Source organism: Balaenoptera acutorostrata, chromosome 10, assembly GCF_949987535.1.
Source record: "Balaenoptera acutorostrata chromosome 10, mBalAcu1.1, whole genome shotgun sequence".
NCBI classification, from domain to species: Eukaryota; Metazoa; Chordata; class Mammalia; order Artiodactyla; family Balaenopteridae; genus Balaenoptera; species Balaenoptera acutorostrata.
The window spans coordinates 57,734,152-57,759,064 of NC_080073.1; the positions used below are offsets into that span (position 1 = coordinate 57,734,152).

Below are 24,913 nucleotides of genomic sequence, written 5' to 3' on the forward strand. Positions count from 1 at the left end.
CCTTAAATGGGGTGAGCCTAGCGGGAGGTACATGGGTCAGACTAGAGGGGTGGCTTAGGTGGTCTGCCCCCCACTTGGTGGTGCTGTGTGCAGGGATCATGCAGAGGACCTGCTTTTGCTCCTGACATCTCAGAACTGGCAGTTGGGTTTTTGGTCTTTTTGTATCTTGTTCATAATTTGCACCAACTGCACATGTAAGCAGTTATTTTTAGTCCCTTAGAGTTTCTTTGTATTTTGTTGTTCAAGGAGACTAGGAGACCTTTGCCCAGGTGTAAGCACTGCAGCAAAGGGTCCCAGGACCCAGGTCCCACCCTATCTTAGAGGTCCTGGACAAACCTCCACCCTCAGCCCTTAAGTTTTCTTACCAGTAAAATAGCAGTGTTATAGGGACAAGGGATAATGAGGCTTTGAGCCTTGTAATTTTCTATTATGGGTTTTATGCCTTTAAGGGCTTCTTTACTTATAGGATATTTATTAATTATTGGAAGAAGTTTTGAGGGATCATTTTTTTTAAAACACCTTTATTGGAGTATAATTGCCTTACAGTGTTGTGTTAGTTTCTGCTGTATAACAAAGTGAATCAGCTATATGCATACATATATCCACATATCCCCTCCCTCGTGTGTCTCCCTCCCACCCTCCTTATCCCACCCATCTAGGTGGTCGCAAAGCACCGAGCTGATCTCCCTGTGCTATGCAGCTGCTTCCCACTAGCTAGCTATTTTACATTTGGTAGTATATATATGTCCATGCCACTCTCTCACTTCGTCCAAGCTTACCCTTCCCACTCCCCGTGCCCTCAGTTCCATTCTCTATGTCTGCGTCTTTATTCCTGTCCTGTACCGAGGTTATCAGAACCTTTTTTTTTTTTTTTTTTAGATTCCATATATATGTGTTAGCATACGGTATTTGTTTTTCTCTTTCTGACTTATTTCACTCTGTATGACAGACTCCATGTCCATCCACATCACTACAAATAACTCAATTTCATTTGTTTTTATGGCTGAGTAATATTCCATTGTATATATGTGCCACATCTTCTTTATCCATTCATCTGTCGATGGACACACTTAAGTTGCTTCCATGTCCTGGCTATTGTAAATAGTGCTGAATGAACATTGTGGTATATGATTCTTTTTGAATTATGGTTTTCTCAGGGTATATGCCCAGTAGTGGGATTTCTGGGTCATATGGTAGATCTATTTTCAGTTTTTTAAGGAACCTACATACTGTTCTCCATAGTGGATGTACCAAATTACGTTCCAACCAACAGTGCAAGAGGGTTCCCTTTTCTCCACAACATCTCCAGCATTTATTGTTTGTAGATTGTTTGATGATGGCCATTCTGACTGGTGTAAGGTGATACCTCATTGTAGTTTTGATTTGCATTTCTCTAATGATTAGTGATGTTGAGCATCTTTTCATCTGTTTGTTGACAATCTGTATATCTTTTTGGAGAAATGTCTATTTAGGTCTTCTGCCCATTTTTGGATTGGGTTTTTGTTTTTTTGTTATTGAGCTGCATGAGTTGCTTGTAAATTTTGGAGATTAATCCTTTGACAGTTCCTTCATTTGCAAATATATTCTCCCATTCTGAGGGTTGTCTTTTTGTCTTGTTTATAGTTTCCTTTGCTGTGCAAAAGCTTTTAAGTTCCATTAGGTCCCATTTGTTTATTTTTGTTTTTATTTCCATTTCTTTAGGAGGTGGGTCAAAAAGGTCTTGCTGTGATTTATCTCATAGAGTGTTCTGCCTGTGTTTTCCTCTAAGAGTTTGATAGTGTCTGGCCTTACATTTAGGTCTTTAATCTATTTTGAGTTTATTTTTGTGTATGGTGTTAGGAAGTGTTCTAATTTCATTCTTTTACATGTAGCTATCCAGTTTTCCCAGCACCACTTCTTGAAGAGGCCGTCTTTTCTCCATTATATACTCTTGCCTCCTTTATCAAAGATAAGGTGAGATATGTGCATGGGTTTATCTCTGGGCTTTCTATCCCGTTCCATTGATCTAGATTTCTATTTTTGTGCCAGTACCATACTGTCTTGATTACTGTAGCTTTGCAGTATAGTCTGAAGTCAGGGAGCCTGATTCCTCCAGCTCTGTTTTTCTTTCTCAAGATTGTTTTGGCTATTTGGGGTCTTTTGTGTTTCCATACAAATTGTGCAATTTTTTGTTCTAGTTCTGTGAAAAATTACATTGGTAGTTTGATAGGAATTGCATTGAATCTGTAGATTGCTTTGGGTAGTATAGTCATTTTCACAAAGTTGATTCTTCTAATCCAAGAACATAGTATATCTCTCCATCTGTTTGCATCATCTTTAATTTCTTTCATCCGTGTCTTATAGTTTTCTGCATACAGGTCTTCTGTCTCCTTAGGTAGGTTTATTCCTAGCTAGTTTATTCTTTTTGTTGCAACGGTAAATGGGAGTGTTTTCATAATTTCACTTTCAGATTTTTCATCATTAGTGTATAGGAATGCAAGAGATTTCTGTGCATTAATTTTGTATCCTGCTACTTAACCAAATTCATTGATTCGCTCTAGTAGTTTTCTGGTAGCATTTTTAGGATTCTCTATGTATAGTATCATGGCATCTGCAAACAGTGACAGCTTTACTTCTTCTTTTCCAACTTGGATTCCTTTTATTTCTTTTTCTTCTCTGATTGCTGTGGCTAAAAATTCCAAAACTATGTTGAATAATAGTGGTGAGAGTGGGCAACCTTGTCTTGTTCCTGATCTTAGAGGAAATGGTTTCAGTTTTTCATCATTTAGAACGATGTTGGCTGTGGGTTTCTCATATATGGGCTTTATTATCTTGAGGTAGGTTCCCTCAATGCCTACTTTCTGGAGAGTTTTTTATCATAAACAGGTGTTGAATTTTGTCAAAAGCTTTTTCTGCATCTACTGAGATTATCATATGGTTTTTATCCTTCAGTTTGTTAATATGGTGTATCACATTGATTGATTTGCATATATTGAAGAATCCTTGCATTCCTGGGGGAAACCCCACTTGATCATGGTGTATGATCCTTTTAATGTGCTGTTGGATTCTGTTTGCTAGTATTTTGTTGAGGATTTTTTCATCTATGTTCATCAGTGATATTGGCCTGTAGTTTTCTTTCTTTGTGACATCTTTGTCTGGTTTTGGTATCAGGGTGATGGTGGCCTCATAGAAGGAGTTGGGGAGTGTTCCTCCCTCTGCAATATTTTGGAAGAGTTTGAGAAGGATAGGTGTTAGCTCTTCTCTAAATGTTTGATATAATTTGCCTGTGAAGCCATCTGGTCTTGGGCTTTTGTTTGTTGGAAGATTTTTAATCACCGTTTCAATTTCAGTGCTTGTGATTGGCCTGTTCATATTTTCTGTTTCTTCCTGGTTCAGTCTCAGCAGGTTGTGCATTTCTAAGAATTTGTCCATTTCTTCCAGGTTGTCCATTTTATTGGCATGGAGTTGCTTGTAGTAATCTCTCATGATCGTTTGTATATCTGCAGTGTTAGTTGTTACTTCTCCTTTTTCATTTCCAATTCCATTGATTTGAGTCTTCTCCCTTTTTCTCTTGATGAGTCTGGCTAATGGTTTATCAATTTTGTTTATCTTCTCAAAGAACCAGCTTTTAGTTTTATTAATCTTTGCTATTTTTTCCTCCATTTTTTTTCATTTATTTCTGATCTGATCTTTATGATTTCTTTCTTTCTGCTAACTTTGGGTTTTTTTTGTTCTTCTTTCTCTAATTGCTTTAGGTGCAAGGTTAGGTTGTTTATTCGAGATGTTTCCTGTTTCTTGATGTAGGCTTGTATTGCTATAAACTTCCCTCTCAGAACTGCTTTTGCTGTGTCCCATAGGTTTTGGGTCATCGTGTCTCCATTGTCATTTGTTTCTAGGTATTTTTTGATTTCGTCTTTGATTTCTTCAGTGATCACTTCGTTAAATAAGTAGTGTATTGTGTAGCCTCCATGTGTTTGTATTTTTTACAGAGCTTTTCCTGTTATTGCTATCTAGTCTCATAGCATTGTGGTCAGAAATGATACTTCATACGATTTCAATTTTCTTAAATTTACCAAGGCTTGATTTGTGACCCAAGATATGATCTATCCTGTAGAATGTTCCATGAGCACTTGAGAAAAATGTGTATTCTGTTGTTTTTGGGTGGAATGTCCTATAAATATCAATTAAGTCCATCTTGTTTAATGTATCATTTAAAGCTTGTGTTTCCTTATTTATTTTCATTTTGGATGATCTGTCCATTGGTGTAAGAGGAGTGTTAAAGTCCCCTACTATGATTGTGTTACTGTCAATTTCCCCTTTTATGGCTGTTAGTATTTGCCTTATGTATTGAGGTGCTCCTATGTTGGGTGCATAAATATTTACAATTGTTATACCTTCTTCTTGGATCAATCCCTTGATCATTATATAGTGTCCTTCTTTGTCTCTTGTAATAGTCTTTATTTTAAAGTCTATTTTGTCTGATATGAGAATTGCTACTCCAGCTTTCTTTTGATTTCCATTTGCATGGAATATCTTTTTCCATCCCCTCACTTTCAGTCTGTATGTGTCCCTAAGTTTGAAGTGGGTCTATTGTAGACAGCATATATATGGGTCTTGTTTTTGTATCCATTCAGCCAGTCTGTGTCTTTTGGTGGGAGCATTTAATCCATTTACATTTAAGGTAATTATCGATATGTATGTTCCTATTCCCATTTTCTTAAATGTTTTGGGTTTGTTATTGTAGGTGTTTTCCTTCTCTTGTGTTTCTTGCCTAGAGAAGTTCCTTTGACATTTGTTGTAAAGTTGGTTTGGTGGTGCTGAACTCTCTCAGCTTTTGCTTGTCTGTAAAGGTTTTAATTTCTCCATCAAATCTGAATGACATCCTTGCTGGGTAGAGTAATCTTGGTTGTAGGTTTTTCTCCTTCATCACTTTAAGTATATCCTGCCACTCCCTTCTGGCTTGCAGAGTTTCTGCTGAAAGATCAGATGTTAACCTTATGGGGATTCCCTTGTGTGTTATTTGTTGTTTTTCCCTTGCTGCTTTTAATATGTTTTTTTTATATTTAATTTTTGACAGTTTGGTTAATATGTGTCTTGGCATGTTTCTCCTTGGATTTCTCCTGTAGGGGACTCTCTGTGCCTCCAGGACTTGATTAACTATTTCCTTTCCCATATTAGGGAAGTTTTCAACTATAATCTCTTCAAATATTTTTTCAGTCCCTTTCTTTTTCTCTTCTTCTTCTGGGGCCCCTATACTTCGAACATTGGTGCATTTAATGTTGTCCCCGATGTCTCTGAGACTGTCCTCAGTTCTTTTCATTCTTTTTTCTTTATTCTGCTCTGCAGTAGTTATTTCCACTATTTTATCTTCCAGGTCACTTACCTGTTCTTCTGTCTCAGTTATTCTGCTATTGATCCCTTCTAGAGTATTTTTAATTTCATTTATTGTGTTTTTCATCATTGCTTGGTTCCTCTTTAATTCTTCTAGGTCCTTGTTAAATGTTCTTGCATTTTGTCTATTCAATTTCCAAGATTTTGGATCATCCTTGCTATCATTATTCTGAATTCTTTTTCAGGTAGACTGCCTATTTCCTCTTCATTTGTTAGGTCTGGTGTGTTTTGACCCTGCTCCTTCATGTGCTGTGTGTTTTTATGTCTTCTCATTTTGCTTATCTTACTGTGTTTGGGGTCTCCTTTTCGCAGGCTGCAGGTTCGTAGTTCCCGTTGTTTTTGGTATCTGTTCCCTGTGGCTAAGGTTGGTTCAATGGGTTGTGTAGGATTCCTGGTGGAGGGGACTAGTGCCTGTGTTCTGGTGGATGAGGCTGGATCTTGTCTTTCTGGTGGGCATGTCCAAGTCTGGTGGTGTGTTTTGGGGTGTCTGTGGCCTTATTATGATTTTAGGCAGCCTCTCTGCTAATGGATGGGGCTGTGTTCCTGTCTTGCTAGTTGTTTGGCATAGGGTGTCCAGCACTATAGCTTGCTCATCGTTGAGTGAAGCTGGGTGTTGATGTTGAGATGGGGATCTCTGAGAGATTTTCAGCATTTGGTATTATGTGGAGCTGGGGGGTCTCTTGTGGACCAATGTCCTGAAGTTGGCTCTCCCACCTCAGAGGCACGGCCCTGATGCCTGGCTGGAGCACCAAGAGCCTTTCATCCACATGGCTCAGAATAAAAGGGAGAAAAAATAGAAAGAAAGAAAGAGGATAAAATAACATAAAATAAAGCTATTATAATAAAAAATAAGAAAAAAATTATTAGGAAAAAATTTATGAAGAAAAATTTTTTTTAATTTTTTAAAATAACTTTTTAAATTTTTTATATTAAAAAATAAGAAAATTATTATGAAAGAAATTTATTAAGAAATTTTTTAAATTTTTTTTACAATAAAAAAGAAGAAAAAAATTATTAAGAGAAAATTTATCAAGAAAAAAATTTAATTTTTTAAAATAAAAAATAAAAAAAAATTATCAAGAAAAAGTATTTTTTAATTTTTTAAAATAAAAAATAAGGAAAAAAGTATTAAGAAAAAATTTATTAAGAAAAAAATTTTTTAATTAAAAAAAAAAAAGGATGTACCGAACCCTAGGACAAATGGTGAAAGCAAAGCTATACAGACAAAATCTCACCCAGAAGCGTGCACATATACACTCACAAAAAGAGGAAAAGGGGAAAAATTAATATATCCTGCTCCCAAAGTCTACCTCTTGAATTTGGGATGATTCGTTGTCTATTCAGTTATTCAACAGATGCAGGTATATCAAGTTGTTTGTGGAGCTTTAATCTGCTGCTTCTGAGGCTGCTGGGAGAAATTTCCCTTTCTCTTATTTGTTCATACAGCTCCCGGGGTTCAGCTTTGGATTTGGACCCGCCTCTGCATGTAGGTCGCCTGAGGGCCTCTGTTCTTCACTCACACAGGATGGGGTTAAAGGAGCAGCTTCTTCGGGGGCTCTGGCTCACTCAGGCCCGGGGGAGGGAAGGGTACGGATGTGCAGCGAGCCTGTGGCGGCAGAGGCCAGCGTGACGTTGCAGAAGCCTGAGGCTCGCCGTGCATTCTCCCGGGGAAGTTGTCCCTGGATCTCGGGAGCCTGGCAGTGGTGGGCTGCACAGGCTCCCAGGAGGGGCAGTGTGGATAGTGACCTGTGCTCGCACACAGGCTTCTTGGTGGCAGCAGCAGCAGCCTTAGCATCTCATGCCCGTCTCTGGGGTCTGCACTGATAGCCGCGGCTCACTCCCGTCTCTAGAGCTTGTTTATGCGGCGCTGTGAATCCCCTCTCCTTGCACACCGCGAAACAAAGAGGCAAGAAAAAGTCTCTTGCCTCTTCAGCAGCTGCAGACTTTTTCCCGGACTCCCGCCCAGCTAGCTGTGGCGCACTAACCCCTTCAGGCTGTGTTCACGCAGCCAACCCCAGTCCTCTCCCTGCGATCTGACCGAAGCCCGAGCCTCAGCTCCCAGACCCCCCCCACCCCGGCGGTTGAGCAGACAAGCCTCTCGGGCTGGTGAGTGCTGCTCGGCGCTGATCCTTTGTGCGGGAGTCTCTCCACTTTGCCCTCTGCTCCCCTGTTGCTGCGCTCTCCTCCATGGCTCCGAAGCTTCCCCCCTCTGCCACCCGCAGTCTCCGCCTGCAAAGGGGCTTCCTAGTGTGTGGAAACCTTTCCTCCTTCACAGCTCCCTCCCACTGGTGCAGGTCCCATCCCTATTCTTTTGTCTCTGTTATTTCTTTTTTCTTTTGCCCTACCCAAGTAAGTGAGGAGTTTCTTGCCTTTTGGGAGGTCTGACGTCTTCTGCCAGCGTTCAGTGGGTGTTCTGTAGGAGCAGTTCCACGTGTAGATGTATTTCTGATGTATCTGTGAGGAAGAAGGTGATCTCCGCATCTTACTCTTCTGCCATTTTGCCCAGACCTCCCCTGTTTGCTCTTTAGTTCTTCTAGATCCTTGTTAAATGTTTCCTCTATTTTCTCCATTCCGTTTCTGAGATTTTGGATCATCTTTACTATCATTACTCTGAGTTCTTTTTCAGGTAGCTTGCCTCTTTTGTGTTCATTTATTTAGTCTTGAAGGTTTTTACCTTGCTCCTTCATCTGTAACAAATTTACTTGTCGTTTCTTTTTTTTTTTTTTTTTGGATGGGTGGTGCTGTGTTCCTGTATTACTGGTTGTTTGACCTGAAACATCCAGCAGTGGAGTTTGCAGACAGTTTGATAGAGCTGGGTCTTGGTGCTAAGATGAGGACCTCTGGGAGGCCTCACTCTGATTGATATTCCCTGAGGTCTGAGGTTCTCTCTTCCTCCAGTGGTTTGGACTTGGAGCTCCTACCACAGGAGCTCAGGCCCAACCTCTGGCCTGGGAAGCAAGATCCTGGCAAGCTTTGTGGCGTGGTAAAAAAAAAAAAAAAAAAAAGGAAGAAAGAAAGAAGAAAAGGAGCAGTACAATATCAAAGAATAAAAAACAAAATAAAATTAGAAAGATAAAAAATATATTAGGAAAAATAAAACTCTAATTGAAACAAGTTAAGATAAAACCACAACAGAGGGGCTTCCCTGGTGGTGCAGTGGTTGAGAGTCTGCCTGCCAATGCAAGGGACACGGGTTCCAGCCCTGGTCTGGGAAGATCCCACATGCTGCGGAGCAACTAGGCCCATGAGTCACAATTGCTGAGGCTGCGCTTCTGGAGCCTGTGCTCCACAACAAGAGAGGCCACGATAGTGAGAGGCCTGCACACCATGATGAGGAGTGTCCCCCACTTGCCACAACTAGAGAAAGCCCTCGCACAGAAACGAAGACCCAACACAGCCAAAAATAAATAAATAAATAAATAAATAAATAAAATTTAAAAAAACAAGAAAAGAAAAAACCAAAAAAAAACCACAACAGAAAAAAGAAAAAAAAAGGGGGGGGGGGAACAAGCCAAAAGGAGAGATCGCTAACAAAATATAAAGAATAAAATAAAATTAGAAAAAAGATTTATTAGGAAAAATGAAAATATAAAAGAATCAACAACAATGAATCAAGAAGGTAAAACAGAACCACAATCTAAAGGAGGAAAAAAGAAAAGAAAAAAAAAAAGCCCTGAGTTTGGGGGCAGAATTTAGGCGGGGGTTGGAACTTAGGCGGGGGTGTGGGTTTGGGTGGGGCGGGGCAACGTTCAAGCATGGGGCGAGGCCTCTGCTTACGACCTCCGCAGAAGGGGAGAGGCAGCAAGTCAAAAGGTGGGCCTCTGGAGTGTGGGGTTCCGGAGTTTGGAGGTGGGGCCCTGAGTGAGGGTGTGTGGATGGGGTTTAGGCCCAGGTCGTTGGAGGGGGTCTCCAAGTGTAGAGGTAGGCCCTGAGTAGGGGTGTAGGGGTGGCGCTTGGGCTCTGCCCTCTAGGAGAGAGGCTCTAAGGGCAGAGGATTAGGCCTGGGAGCCCAACAGGCTCCCCAGTGCCTAAGTGGACAGGGAAAGCACTGGCCCCATTCCCTTCTGTTCCTTCACGCCCCTCCCCCACTGTCTCCCCCATCACAGCTGGATCCCTAACCGTGGGTGGGTCCCACTGGGTGTAGGAACTTCTCCCCTCCCCCAGCCACCCCTCAGGACTGTGGGTCCTGGAGGTCCGACCTTTACTTTTGCTCCCCCTTCCCTCCCTCCCACTCCCTCAAGACCTGCAGGGCTGGAGGGGGCCTCGGTGAGCAGAGAATCAGAACCAGGACTTCAACAGGTTCCTGGGGGTCCAAGTGGGCAGGGGAAATCTGGCCACGCTCCCTTTTGATCCTCTGCCCTCCAATGGTTCCCCAATTTCCCCGTTTGGGTGTGGGATCCCTTCCCCTCCCCCAGCCGCCCCTCAGGGGCGCCAATCTCGTCCTGCTTCCACTTCTCCTCCCCCTTCACTCCCCCCATGCCCCACACCCTACCTGGTCGCTGGGGGTTCCTCCCGTCCTCTTAGGTGTCCGTGGTCCCCCACTGATGCCTGGTAGGTGCCCTAGTTCGAGGGATCTGTTTGAATGTTGATGGGAGGTGCACTGAGAATTTTGCCAACATCAGTTTGAGATTTTGCCTATAAGGAAGGTGGTAGCTGATTTAGTAGAGACAAATGATCGGTATTTCCAGAATCTGCTCTAGTACCATCAGAGATGGAACAAATAAAAGATGTAGAGGGGTCATTTAATTCACCTGGAGAGTTACTTTGATGACTACTGTCAATTTATAGAACTATTTCCCCCTCTTAGGAGAAAGAAATTCCAGCATGTTAGTTCTCTAAGAATTCTAGGCCTAATAAATGAGTAGGAGTGGAGGAACTAAGGAGAAAAGGGTGTGTATCTTTCAAAGGGCCTAAACAAAAGGGAATAGGTTCAGAGACAGGAACCTCTTGAGGTTCGTTATGAGTTAGGAAAGACAGAGCCAGGCCCAAGGACAGCCTCCTCATGCTAGGCATTAGGCAGAAGGCAAAGCCACCTCCTTATTTTGCACTTAATGAGGCATGGAGGAATGGCATCTAAAACAGCAACTTTGTAGTATCTGAGCAAGAAACTCTGACCATGGAAACCGTGGAGCATGTGCAATCAAAATGCACAGGTTGCTGATTACCCTGTACGACCTTCCACGTGTGGTGCTCGACTAGTAAGGGATGGTTTAAGGGAAAACAGCTCTTGTATGGTGGCTTCAGGAGACAAATGTGCAGGACTGCCTAATGCCTATACATGAGGAGGGTGTCCTTGGGCCCAGCCCTGTCTTTCCTTCTTCAATTAGAGATGCCACTATTTGAAGTGTTTTAGTACTCCAAGGCAGGGGCTGCTTCATAGTAGTGGGGTTGAGCACCAAGAGTGTGGCTCTAGTGTCAGCCAGGACTGGAAGAGATTCATCCCCAATCTGGAAAAATGTTTCTCCAAGTCAATTAAGGAGGAGGATTGGGAAGAGGCCCTGTAGTTCCTCAGAGCCCCATCACTGAGAATTGGGAGGACGATGGAAAGGCTGGTTAGAGGGCTGAAGGCACCTAAAGTGTAGATTTGTAACAATCATTTTTCCAATGTCCTGGCTCTTTGTGATAGTAGCAAAAACTAGAAGGGTTTTGGTTTCGTTTAGGAGCCTTCAGTTGCTAGAGTGGAAGAGTAAGAATTTTGGCGACCTTCCTTGGAGGTGACTCATTTGAGTACAAGAGAGCTGGTTTGCCATTAACTAAATCTGGAGTGGGCATAGTTTCCCATTCCATCCTGGTCCTTTTTACTAAAAGGGAAAAGTCCCTGTTCAGCCCATTAATAAACATAGATTTAAAAGCTACTAAGGTAGAATCATCATCTGAAGGAAGACCAGAATTTTCTTTAGAAACAGTCTGAAATTTATTGTAATAGTCATGAACAGGCTCATCAGATTTTTGTGTTCAAACCTGAATTTTGTTCTGATCAACAGGCTTTGGAAAAGCCCTAGAAATTGCTTATTGAAGTCACCTAGCAATTGCCTGAGCGTGATCATATAATAAGTTACGGGGCTAGGCCCCCAGTTGTAATTCTAGAGACCTTTCAGGACTTTCCCAATTAGCAATTTTCATCCAATACTGGGCCTGGCCTTTACCAATAAGCACATGAACTAGGTGATATAAGTCAGAGAAACCAGGCTGATCAGTCTGAATGACTATATTAAATCCCTCAGCAAATCTGTATAGATCTTTAGTTACTTTGGGAAAATCCTTGACTATGGCTCTCAGCTTCAGTCCAGGGAATATAAGAAATTAAAGGTTTAGCCTCTGGATCCTCAGAAGGCTTGATATTAAAGGGACCATTTCTGTTAACTTCAGAGGAAAAATGAGAGGGGAGAGTTTCAGAGAAAATGGAAGTTTGGTGAGAGAATTAGTATTGTTGCCAAAACCTGGCTTCTGTTCACCAGTGCCAAATAGAGACGCTGAGACAGAATTTGGAGAAGTAGAAAAGAGTATCTTTATTGCTTTGCTGGGCAAAGGAGGCCATAGCAGGCTAACACCCTCAAGACTGTGTCCCCCTTCCTGGGAAATAGGAAGGGGTCTTATAGTTTCAGGGTGGAAAATAGGGCTGTAGGTAAGGATCGGGTCTGATGTAGTCTTGCATTTTTCTTTCCTCGTGGAGACACTGAGATCATCAGGGCTGGCGTCAGGTGGTTCTGGTGGTCCTTGAGGTTATTGTTCTCATGACCTTCTTTCTAGAATGAAGAATGCTCACAAAGGAAAGGAGTGTTAGGGAGTGTTGTCTTGGAGAAGTAAACACCAGGTGCACAGTACAACTTTAACTAGAAGGCAGTCATTTTCAGAGTGCAATTAAACAAGAAATAGAGGGGGGGAAAATCGGAAAGAATAAGGGCTGAACAAGGGCTGACAACCTGGGGGGTGTCTCATCTAGTTTCTGCTACAGCAGTGTGGGGGGACTGACAGTCTAGGGGAGGCATGTGCAGCATAGAACACAGAGAGACAAGATGTCATCAGAGGGAGACAAAGAAGCTGAGGGAGAGGAACCTGAGACTTTGGGAGCCATTTTATCTTTTTATATTCATTTGTTTGCCTTAGTTAATCTTAAAATCTTATTTTACCAAGAGGCAACTCGAGACTCTTGATAACATTGGGAAGCCTCAAAATACCAGTTAAAATCAACATTCCAGTTAGTTCTGGAAATTTTTGAGCTACTGTAGTCCAATCTGGATTTAAGGAAATTAGGTTTGAGGATTTCAAAAGTTCCCCATAATGGCCATTGATGTTCTAAATTGCCTTTGGTCAGTCAGTCCATTTAGTTAGAAATGCGCATGAGGAAGGGCCATGGTTTTTAAACATAAAATTGGCCAGAGTGCCTATGGGGGAGACATCTTCAAAATACTTAGATAACTGGGATCCCATTTCTTAGAGGTTTTTCCTCTAGAGTAAAGAATAATTTTCAAACAGCTTAAACAGTTTACAGCACAAGTAGCATAATTTAAACAGCTTGCAAGTTAATCCCAGCCGGTCCTAAGGAGGAGACAGCATGGTCCTGGAGGAGCCTGACTGAGGCTTTTTTTTTTTGGCAGTCTCCACAGGCGTCCAAAGGAATAGGCTGAAGGCTGAAAAACCCAGCACCGTTTCAGAGAAACAACCCCTGTTCCCAAAGGAACAAAGGAATAGGTTGAACATCTCGGCCTGTTTCCGTGAAATAGTCTAATCTCAAAATCAGACCCAAGTGCCAAACAAGTACTCACATACAGAACAGGGCCTTGACCAGAAAGATGAAACCTTTAAAGAGATCCTAAATAAAGCCTGGAGAGCTTCAAATGCAAAGAGGGCCTGAGCTTGGATCCAGGAGAAAGATGTACTTTCAACCTCCAAGGTTGGTGAGAAAGGCAGAGAGTGACAGTGGGCTCAATTGAGGGTACTACAGCTGTTTGCTCACCAGCCTCACAGCTGTCAGGGATCTTCACTGATCCCTATATGGGTCACCAAAATGTTTACCTGAAACAAAAAGACTGTTAGTTTTTTTGCCAGCAAAGATGGGTTTATTTGGGATCAGCAGAGAATTGCAGTTTGAGGTCTGCAGACATAGCAAGCCACATGCAGGTCTCTACACAAAAAGGGAAGGAGAACACTTCATAGTGTTGCCGACCTCTCAGCTTCTGTGCACCAATGCCGAACAGAAATATGGAGACAGAGATTTTAGAGGATAAAAGAGATGGCTTTATTCCTTTGCCAGGCAAAGGGGAAAACACATCAGGCTAGTGCCTCAAGAACTGTGCCCCCTTCCCTGGGAAATTGGAGAGGCTTTTATAGGTGGGGTTCGCAGTCTGGGGTATATGATAAGGATCAAAGTAGTGAAGGTCTTGCATTTTTCTTCTTCTTGCATTATTTCAAAACAGTCATAGCTGGCATCAGGCAGCTCAGTAACTGGGTCCATTTATCTCTGGTTTATCGGCCTTCGACTTTCTTTCTGAAAAGCTACAGGGGTGATTTGTTACAAGGGAGTGCAGAGAATGTAAACACCAGGAGCAGGATGTAATTTACATAGAGTTAGGGAGTGATAGGTTAGCTTTGTGAAGTACAAATCTATTTACAGACACTACAGATTAGTAACAGTTAAAATAAAACTATGAGTGAGGGCTTCCCTGGTGGTGCAGCGGTTGAGAGTCCACCTGCCAGTGCAGGGGACATGGGTTCAAGCCCTGGTCTGGGAGGATCCCACATGCCACGGAGCAACTGGGCCCGTGAGCCACAACTACTGAGCCTGCGCGTCTGAATCCTGTGCTCCGCAACGAGAGAGGCCGCGACAGTGAGAGGCCCGCGCACCGCAATGAAGAGTGGCCCCCGCTTGCCGCAACTAGGGAAGGCCCTTGCACAGAAACAAGGACCCAACACAGCCAAAAATAAATAAATAAATTTAAAAAAAAGAAAGAAACAGCACTCCCACAGGGATTTCCTTTAAAAACAAAAACAAAAAACTGTGAGTGATTAACTCTTTCAGGCCTGTTCCTTCTCTAGCCTGTTCACTGTTCCCTTTATTTTCCTTGTTCTCAGGAGAGGGAAAAAACTTCACCTCTATTTTTATTGCAACAATAGGGAGGAAAAGGAATTCAGGAGACCGCAGGAAACAGAGTCCAGGGCTTGTCATTGGCTGAATCCTGGCCAGGAAAGGAGTCTTTCTTCTTCCTGTTGGGCTCTGCTGTCATCAGAGGGTGTGAGAACCCCCACTTTGGTCTCCTGACTCTATTTATATGAGGTTTCTGTTTATTAATTGTTACGATTCTCATTGCTGAAAATAAAGAAAAAAATTCCATTAAGAACACTTATAATCCTACTAATCCTGAGGTGGGGAACAAACTCACAGAAGACAACTTGGTATCCCAATATCAAATCCTTTCTTATGCAAACCATACACACACACACACACACACACACACACTGATGTTAACGAATGCTTTCCTGTACCTTCAGTTTTAATATCTGAATTACATTTTATTGTCTGGATAAATCATAATTTATTCAACCAGCCTTCTTTTTTTAAGACATTCAAATTCCAGCTTCTCCCTAATTCATATAACACAGGACTTATATAATCGGCTAAAAATTAACTTGAAATAAGAAAGCAAAAGAATTTTTAACAGCAAAATAATTATCAATATATGGAAAATCCAATGACTGGGAATATTCATTGGTGATCAATTTCTCATTTTCTAAAGAAATTTTCATTTTCACCAGATTTTTTTCTTGACCACTAAAATAAAAATAGCTAACTAGAAGTTCCTATGCCTTTATATATGTGTGTCAGAGTTTGAACTAGGTCAGTCGTAACTTGAATGCTTTTTGTCTAGGTCGTTTCTGACCAAATTGTTGGCCCCTGGCAAAGTAGTCACGCGTACGGCACTTCCCCAATTAACAAGGCCTCTTCTCATATCTGTTCATATACAGTTAACAAAAGATGTGTATGCTCTTGTCATATGAGTAAAATTATGTTTCCTTAGCTACTGCTATCACCTACCTAGTGATATATATTTTCAAGTTTTGTACTGTTGACTGAAAAAAATACACAACCTAAAAGTTGAGAATTATGTTTAGCTTGGTGGACAAAGCTGAGGACTTCAGCCTGGAAGACAGCCTCTCAGATAGGTCTGAGAGACTGCTCCCAAGAGGTGAGGGAGGAGCCAGGATATATAGGGGTTTTTGCAAAATAGTCAGAAAATCAAAGATTACTGTTACTGAAAGAAAACCAGACATCTTAAGTTAAGGAATTTAGTGCTTGTCTAGGTATGGGAAGAACAAGAGTCTGAGCTTACTGAAATCATTCCTTTAATATACACCTTAGCTATCTGGGGCCAGTATCCTGTTCTTTCCCAGCCTGGGTCTCCTCAGGGCTCACCCTAGGGGTCCGTGGTAGTGGCAGAGGGCTTAATGGCCTCAGCATCCTTTGTTTGCTGATATGGCAGGCAACATTTTTTATTCACAGTACTAATGAATGAATGGCAAATAATCCGTGTTTTGATGGAATCCAGTGTTTATCACAACCCCCCTCTGCTGCCACGTAGATGGGGAATAGCAGAGCAAGCCTGGTGGAGGACACGGGTAGTTGAAGGGGCATCAGGAGATTAGTGAAATGGGAATTCAGTGTGTGCAGAGGCTTCTGTGCAGAGGGTGTTTGACCCAGTAAGGTTTGGATTAATGGCAAGAGGGAGGAGTTTGGACTTCACCTTTACACTAGCGACTCTGCTCCCTGCTTCAGAAGAGAACTTCCACAGGCTTTGCTTCCATGTCCTCCCAGCTGCCTGCCCCCATGCCCCTGAGTGGCCTGAACTCCTGCAGTCCTAGTGGGGACCATTTTCTCCAGACAAGCCCTCTCAGTTCTGCATCATTAATTTCTCTGCCTCCAGTGACTCATTCCTACCAATTGACTAGCATACTGACATTTTTTTCCCATCTTAAAAAACAAAAACTCATATTCTTCCCTTTCTCTTCCAGCTACTGACCCACTTTTCTCTGTTCTTTCAAAACAAAACTCTCTGAAAGACAGGCATATAGTAGGTGCTCAGTAAATAATTGTTCAGTGAATGAGCAAATGAAAACACTTTTAAAGGAGTAAGGCTTTTATGATAATCCAGGTGTGAGCTGATTTAAGCCTGCTGTTAACGAGAATAAAAAAGACAGGGGATGTGGGGGAAGGAAGTATGTTGAAAATCTCCATAACTTCCTCTCAATTTTGTTGTAAACCTAAAAGTGCTCTGAAAAATTAAGTCTTTAAAAAACAGGAGGTAGTATATAAACTTCAAAGGAAAAATTAAAAATCTTTGATGCCTTCTGTTGTATACAGTTTATTCTTGAACAACACAGATTTGAACTACGAGAGTTTTTTTCAGAGACATGAGTTTTTCACTAGTTTTTTTCACTTCAGTACTGGAGTTTTTACTCCAGTACTACACGACATGGTTGGTTGAACCTGAGTGTGCAGAACTGCGGGTACTGAGGACCAGCTATAAATTAAATATGGATTTTCAAATGCATGGAGGGTCGTACTGATCTCGGAGAGACAGCAATGAGCAGTCCTGAAGAGACATCTTAGTTCTCTGCCCAGGAATTGAACCTGGGTAGCCTGGATGAAAACTAGGAATCCTAGCCGCTAGTTCACCAGGGGCTAGTGGCTAGAGGCAAAATTCTCCTGGCTCTTACCCCCATTGAAAGCAAGAATGTTTCAAGGAGGCAAAAACTGTAAAAACAGGTACAAAGTTTATTATTAGAGACACAGCACAACGTATGCGAGAGCACACAGAGAAACAGTTTATTTTACTTAAGCCAGAAGCTACGCAGAAATACACACCCAGAGAGAAGGGGTGTGGGAGTCCTCTCCAATGAGGAGGAGCACAGTAAAGAGGTGATTTAAATCCTGTATATAGGACAGTCCTTCTGGGTCTTTGTTAACCTTTGGCTAATTATCTTGTTTCTTTTTCCACACCTGACCAGTCCTAGGACCCTCCCCAAGATGCATGTGCAACTTTTTGTTGAGATGGATCCCACCACAGAGGCCTGTGGGTGTATGTCCACACTTATTATGGGGTGGCGGCCCCTCCCTTTTTGACCCCCAAGGAGCCTTCCCTTGCGTGTGCAGACAGGAAGTTTTCCTTGACCTCAGGAGTGGTCATCTTATCTCTTTACTTCAGCAGAGCTCAGCTTCTGCCACTAGCTTTGTCCTTGGAGTGTCTGGGTGAGAACAAAGCTTCAGTTTTACTCCACTTGACAGACACCAGTTGTCTGACCCAGGGGCCCATCTGTCTCCTACCTCAGTACCCCTAAACCCTGCATTGTTCAAGGGTCAACTGTATATGTAACATAGGAGAGGAAATAGCCTGTAATTTTAGCATTCTATGTTTGATAATAAGATTAATTGGTGGCACAATGGATGGATATACTTGATAGAAGTGATTTGTTTTCTTGCTTCAAATATTTTCATTTTCAATTTATCATATACCTTTTCTTCTAAGAATAAAAACCCTATCATCTTAATATTACAGATACTTGTTGACCAGGTAATCTTTTATTTCTCCTTAGACTCCTCTCAGTTTTGGCAATTTCTCAGATTTTTCTTGTTTTTACTGACCTTGGAAGTTTTGAGAATTATTGGTTAAGTATTTCATAGAATTTCCTCAATTGGGATTTGTCTGGTATTTTTCTAATAATTAGACTGGAATATGTTTGGGGAGGAAGATCACAGGTGTAAACTGCCGTTCTCTTATCTTATCATGGGTACATACTATCAATATGACTTAACACTGTTGATGTTAATCTTGATCAGCTGGCTGGAGATAGTGTTTATCAGGTCTCTCTACTGTAAAGTTACTCTTTTTTTTTTTTCTTTCTATAAGGTACTTTTTGAAAGAAAGTCACTACATGCACCCCAAACTTAAGGAGTGGGGAGTTATGCTTCATCTCCTTAAGGTGGAGTCTCCACATGAATTATTTGTCATTTTTCAAGAGATTTGTCTATTGCCTCCTGTTTATTTATTTATTCGGTTTTTAAAAATTTATATCAGTATGGACTCATGGATAATTATTTTATACCCTGGGTTATAATCTAATAAAACTTTCAGTGGGCTGAATTGTGTCCCCCTCCCAAATTCATACGTTAACACCCTAAACCCCAATGTGATGTTATTTGGAGATTGTTGCCTTTGGGAAGTTAAGTAGATTTAGATGAGGTCACGAAGGCGGGGTCCTCATGATGGGATAAGTGGTCTTATAAGAAGAGACACCAGAGACTCTGCTCAATCTCTCTTTCTCTTTCTCTGCCATGTGAGGACACAGCAACCATCTGTAGGCCAGGAAGAAGGCCCTGATTGGGGAACAGAATTAGCCAGCACCTTGCTCTTGGATTTTCCAGCTTCCTGAATTGTGAGAAATAAATTCCTGTTTATTTCTGTTTAAGCTACCCCGTTATTGGTATTTTATTATGGCAGCCCAAGCTGACTAATACAATACTTTATTTTGTTGTTCAAACTTTTCTACATTTGGCCACTGGGAGCTGGTTGACTTGTCTTCCATATCCCTCTGGCATACCCCCATCATTGTGCTTTTTTTTTTTTTTTAGACTAACTTTCTGGAAGTATAAGATACTCCAGGTTCATTTAGTATATTTCTTGCCCCAGTCCTATTATCAGTCATTTCTCCAATGGTCCTGATTCTTTTTATTGGAGAATGGTGTTAAAAACCAAGATCTGGTGCTAAGTGTGCTCATTGCTACTAGGAAGTCATCAATTCTGGGCCTTTTCATCTGACAGAACAAGGATATATATGTGCATAGTAACCTGTGTATATTCACATAACTATAAATATTTTCATATGTAACCATCTATATTAACATTAAGCTAAACATGGGTTTATACTGTTGTCTCCAACTCTAATCTGTTACCTCCTTGTAGAGTAGCCCTACTCCTTTCCTTGCTTATCTGTAACCTTTCTTCCACTCCAATAGTGAGAAACCTGGCTTCTGCCATCTGCCACTCATTTACTTAATTGTTGAATTCTGGTATACATGTATAGCAGTATCAAAATTGTTAATCTTTACCCATATGGAAAACAACTTTATTAACTAGAGTATAGTCCTCATCTTTTGCCTGTCATCTTACTGCCTCTAAAATATGGAATGCGTCACAGATTTGCATGTCATCCTTGTGCCGAGGTCATGCTAATTTTCACATGTCATTCTAATTTTAGTATATGTGCTGACAAAATGAGTACAATAATCAAACTTTTAACAAAGATGACAACATGACCACTGTAGGAAAGAAGAATATACTGTCTACACTCAGAACCTTTTAACATATCATTTCATTTCATTTACTTTGTGGATGTATTTTGTTGCATTTAAAGGAAAGAAGTCCCCCCTCCCAACTTATATAAATCATCATAGTATTGAATTATTTGTGAAATAGCAAAATGTTCATATTTTAAACTGTTTTGAAAAACATCTAGATTCAATACTTTCCTTGTTTACCTCAATAATGAGTAAATAAGAATCTTTGGCAATTAGCAACCTAATTGTTCACATCAGTGAGGGACTACTAATGGAATTTAAAAATCTAAACAGTTTGTCTTTTTAAAAAATTATATTAAGCATCCTTCCTTCCTCATCTTTCTTCCACCTTGTTTTCATTATCAGTTTGTGAATTTATGCCTTTTTAAAACAGAGGTAGTATTTAGATAAACTTTCCTCCAGCCCCCTCTCAAAGGCTGCTGATTATGAGCTATGTTGACTTATTTATTAAAATATAGTAATAAGTGAAGAATATCCTTGCCATCTACCTAACTATACTATCCCTGGCTTCACTTAAAATTTTTTCCAGCTTTATTGAGGTATTATTGACAATTAAAAATTGTATATGTTTAAGGTTTGCAATGTGATGTTTTGATATTTGTATACATTGTGAAATGATTATACAACCAAGCTAATTAATAAATCTATTACTTCAATAGATTCAATTATCACATTACTTGTGATGTACTCTCTTAGCAAATTTCAATTATACAATACATTATTATTAAATATAGTCACCATGTACGTTAGGTCAGCAATAATAAAAATGATAATATTTTAATTGAAGTACAACTTATAATGGCTGTAATTTTTTACACATTTAATTGCATATGTTTAATCTTTACCAGAAAAGCCCTTATTTTTATTAAATATCATATAAATTATGCTATACTTTACCATTAAAAGATTTTAGATGACCAAATCACATAGGAATATCCAGTTTTTAAAATACAGAGTAATATTTTTGATTGGGAAAGAGAAAACCCATTTTAAAGTGTGTGTGTGTGTGTGTGTGTGTGTGTGTGTACTATTTAACTTCTTTCTCTTAAGGGAGCATTGCTAGCTGTAACTCTGTATTTCTTTAAATGTGGTTGGGCTCACCTTAAGTGGAGAAATTGGAAATTATTACAAGACAGTGAATTATTTTACAATCGTTTTCTAAACAATAATCACCAAAATAAGTAGTGATTGAATCATTACTTTAGCCATATTTCCCAGAGGCTGGGTTCTTTTTAAAGATGAAAAACACATGAATAGGTTTTTTTCATAGAACCTGCTGCCATAAAAGATACCACAGCCTGGGTGGCTTAAACAACAGAAATTTATTTGAAGGCTGGAGTCCAAGATCAAGATGTTGGCAGGTTTGGTTTCCTCTCAGGCCTCTCCTTGGCTTGCAAATGCCAGCCCCACCTTCTTCCTGCCTCTTCCCATGGTTGTTCCTCGCACACTCCTGGTGTCTCTTCCTCTTCTAATACAGACACCAGTCATACTGGATTAGGGCCACCCCAATGGCAGCTCTGATCAGCTCATGCAGGCCTTATCTGTATATACAGTTACATTCTGAGGTACTGGGGGTTGGGACTCAACACATGAATTTTGGGGGGACACAATTTAGACCATAACAGAACATTTTGTGTGGTTTTTGGAAATCAAACTCTGTGTTTGCCATTGCTTTTAATTGTAATTATGAAACTCTTTTATCTTAGAGAATATTTGAAGTTGGACCCCAGCAGCAAAGTGATAGTTGGCAACTGTGTTGTCTTTTATTGCCCTTTCTTGTTCTCTTCCAGAGAAGTGATTCTCTGTCTTTTTCAGGGAGGCATGGGCAGCTTTGAGAATCTGATGAAAGCTGTCATGTCAGTTAACTTTGACTAAGGACCTCAAAACTTAGTGGATTGATACAATAACCTTTTTCTTCTTCTCAATATAGTGTGCACTGGCAAATTGTGGGCTGGTTTGAGCTGGGATTGCTTATCTGTGTTGTCTGGGCTCACCTGTGCATTGTGGTCACCTGGTTTTCAAAGGCTTCACTGATGGATGTGGTGGTAGAGTGGCTGTGGGTAGGGGCTCTGGAGGTAACTGAGCCATGTGATGCTCATCATCCAGCAGGCAAGCCTGGGCTCAATCACCTGCTTGTGATCGTAGGGTTTTCAAGAGCAGGAAGAGAGAGCAAGCCACAAAGAGTAAGTGCTTTTCCGTTCTCTCCTTGCATCACTTTTCCTGATGTCTTCTTGGCCAAAGCAAGTTATATGGTTAAGCCCAGATTCAAGGGGTATAAAATAGACTCCATCTTTTATTGGGAGGAGCGGCACAGCCATATTGCAAAGGGGCATGCCTGTGGGGATGAAAGGAGTGTGTGGTCTCTAGTGAGATGAAGGAAGAGGTGTAATGATGAGAAAAATAAACTAGGTAAATTCTACTCTTACAAGAGTTTTCCTCTACAGTGAGTAGTTATCTTTTGAGGAAAAATGAAGGCTGTCCTCCAGAGAAGTACAGACACTGGCTGTTGAGAGTGAAAGCACACAGGAAACAGGAAATGGAAAAGAGATCTGAGTGGGTGATGGGTGGCGCACTCACAGCACCTGCTTCATGAGCTTTTGGAAATATGAAACAAATCTTCTGAGTTCTCAGTAGATTAAAACATGAGCCATATTTGTCTGTGCGGAGCCAAGGATTTTTTTTGTTGAAGACACTTTTTTCCTTTTATGGCATTTTAAAAAATTATTTATTTATTTATTTATTTATGGCTGTGTTGGGTCTTCGTTTCTATGCGAGGGCTTTCTCTAGTTGCGGCAAGTGGGGGCCACTCTTCATCGCGGTGCTCGGGCCTCTCACTTTCGCGGCCTCTCTTGTTGCGGAGCACAGGCTCCAGACGCGCAGGCTCAGTAATTGTGGCTCACAGGCCCAGTTGCTCCGCGGCGTGTGGGATCTTCCCAGACCAGGGCTCGAACCCGTGTCCCCTGCATTAGCAGGCAGATTCTCAACCACTGTGCCACCAGGGAAGCCCTATGGCATTTTTTAATGTGAGCAGTTGATCGAGTGACAACAGGGGACACTTTTATACACTTAGGACCAGTAGAGCCCTGGAAATTTCACCCGGATTCCCCCATTGCCATATTATTGAACTCAAAGACAGTACCTATGAAAATGCTTAACTGAGAGATCTTGAAATCACACTTCCTCTGTAAATACATAATGTAAATTTTAAACCAGGAATCATTCTCCATAATCTCACAAGAATTGCAACTCCTTGGTTATTCTTAACAGCCAATACTTACTCTGTTCTGATACCAATTTATGAGTTTCTCTGTATCTTAATCCCACTGCCCAAGTTAACCATTAATTCCTACTCCATTAATTTAGAAGGTTGAGCACAGTCCTAAATACATACTTTAGAACTGAATTATCAAACTACTTAATTTAGGGTTGTGTGTGTGCTGAGCGCTTTTAACACTTTGCTGAGTTTCAGTCTACAAATATGAGAGAGGAAACTTCTATCAGTTCAAAATATCCAAGGGAACTACCCACCCCTCCACATTAAAAAAAAATGTCAAACCCATAAACCCTCACAGCTTAACTTCATTTAAAGGCTGACAGCATCCTTATTCAGACTAGATATGAAATTTCAGAAGAGATGAACATGATGGAAGTTGTCATTTTCTGCAACACATTTAAATATGGTCTTGCTTCCTACTTTATAAGCTAGCATTGAATAGCAAAGGGATGGTGCTATGTCAGTCAGTTTTGCTCATAATAATGCTGCATAACAAATCACCATGAAATCTCAGTGGCATTCAACAATAAGCATTTATTGTCAGACTCACAGGTCTGTGGGTCTCCTGGGCTGGGTCTCCTTCAGGATGCAGGTTTATGTGTGCAGATCTGCTCCATGTGTCTTGTGCTGGGCCTAGGCTGGGCTATCCTAGCTACCTGGGATACAATGTTCTTTTGGACAGAAGCTCCTGGAGGGACAAATGGAAGCACTCAACACCTGTTAAGACTGAGGCCCTGATCTGTTGCACTGCCACTTCCACATTCCACTGGCCAACACAACAAAAGCAAAGGCAGGAGTGGGTAGCAAACACTGCCCACCAAGAGGAAAGAGTGGGATATTCAAAATCTCCAGAATAGTGAGAACTGGGGCCAATCATTCCGTCTACCACGGAGGGGTAGTTTTTTCTGGAAGTAAAAGGACATTTAATAGGAGTTGTTTATTGACATTTATTGCTTAAATTAGAATTGCTTGGTTGTGCTTCTTGATTTACATGAGTCTGAGAGAATTCAAAAATATATTTTAATATGTTTACTTGAAATGGTGATTGAGTTTCCATTTTTTTCTTATATCTCCAACTATAGCTTGAAAATTGAACTTTTTTCTGTACTGACTCCTCCCTTTTTCATTGAGCATTAACATCCTTATTTTAATTCAGCCCTGAGGTTCTGAAGAGTGAGCCGTATGGGGAGAAGGCTGATGTCTGGGCAGCAGGCTGCATCCTTTATCAGATGGCGACTCTGAATCCTCCCTTCTACAGCACAAACATGCTCTCCCTGGCCACAAAAGTAAGCAACCTTGGAAGACAAAAGGGTCTCATGTTGCCAAAAACACCATTCCTTTTCTTCTTAAATAGAACCTTTGTGATTTTAATAAAACTGTCACTTAAAAGCAGTCATTGTTTTATTAACCACATGATCCAGTTTATTTTTCTTCCTTTCTTCTAAATCTACATCATGTGCTAAGGCACATTTCCCCTTATAATTGTCTTCAATTTATCATAGAAAATTATAAAAATAAATATATCAAACTGCTTTTGGTCTTTTATTCTTAATTGTGTTTTGAACTGCCCTCAGTCTAGCATATTGTATTATCCTACACATCATTTATTATGAATCTGAGGTAAACTTTAACTCAATTTGAAGAATATAATTCTATGCTCAAGAACTGTTTAATTAATGCTAATTTTTAATTTGCTGGGATATTTTTGTTTCTGATGAAAATGTGTGCATGAAATTATGATGCTTGTTAAGTAACTCTTGTGTATGGCCAAGTATCACCACTCAAAGGTGCCTGTGACTCCTTTACTTCCATCATTCTAGTCTGTTTGTTTTGCAGATAGTGGAGGCGGTATATGAACCAGTGCCAGAAGGCATCTATTCTGAAAAGGTGACCACTATCATCAGCAGGTAATTAGTCTC

The 24,913-nt window shown here is 40.8% G+C and overlaps 1 protein-coding gene and 1 non-coding gene across 2 annotated transcripts in view; one reads left to right on the forward strand and one right to left on the reverse strand.

The window, feature by feature from the left end:
- The window catches only part of NEK10 (NIMA related kinase 10), a 302,206-nt gene that overhangs the window by 140,899 nt on the left and 136,394 nt on the right, over positions 1-24,913 (forward strand). Inside the window, exons 26-27 of the mRNA XM_057555449.1 lie at positions 24,151-24,280; positions 24,831-24,901. Coding sequence (XP_057411432.1) covers positions 24,151-24,280; positions 24,831-24,901 — 201 coding nt within the window. The remainder of the gene's footprint in view (positions 1-24,150; positions 24,281-24,830; positions 24,902-24,913) is intronic.
- LOC114239056 (U6 spliceosomal RNA) lies at positions 19,539-19,644 on the reverse strand. The gene has a single exon (XR_003624255.1). It is a non-coding gene; the product is annotated as a U6 spliceosomal RNA (small nuclear RNA).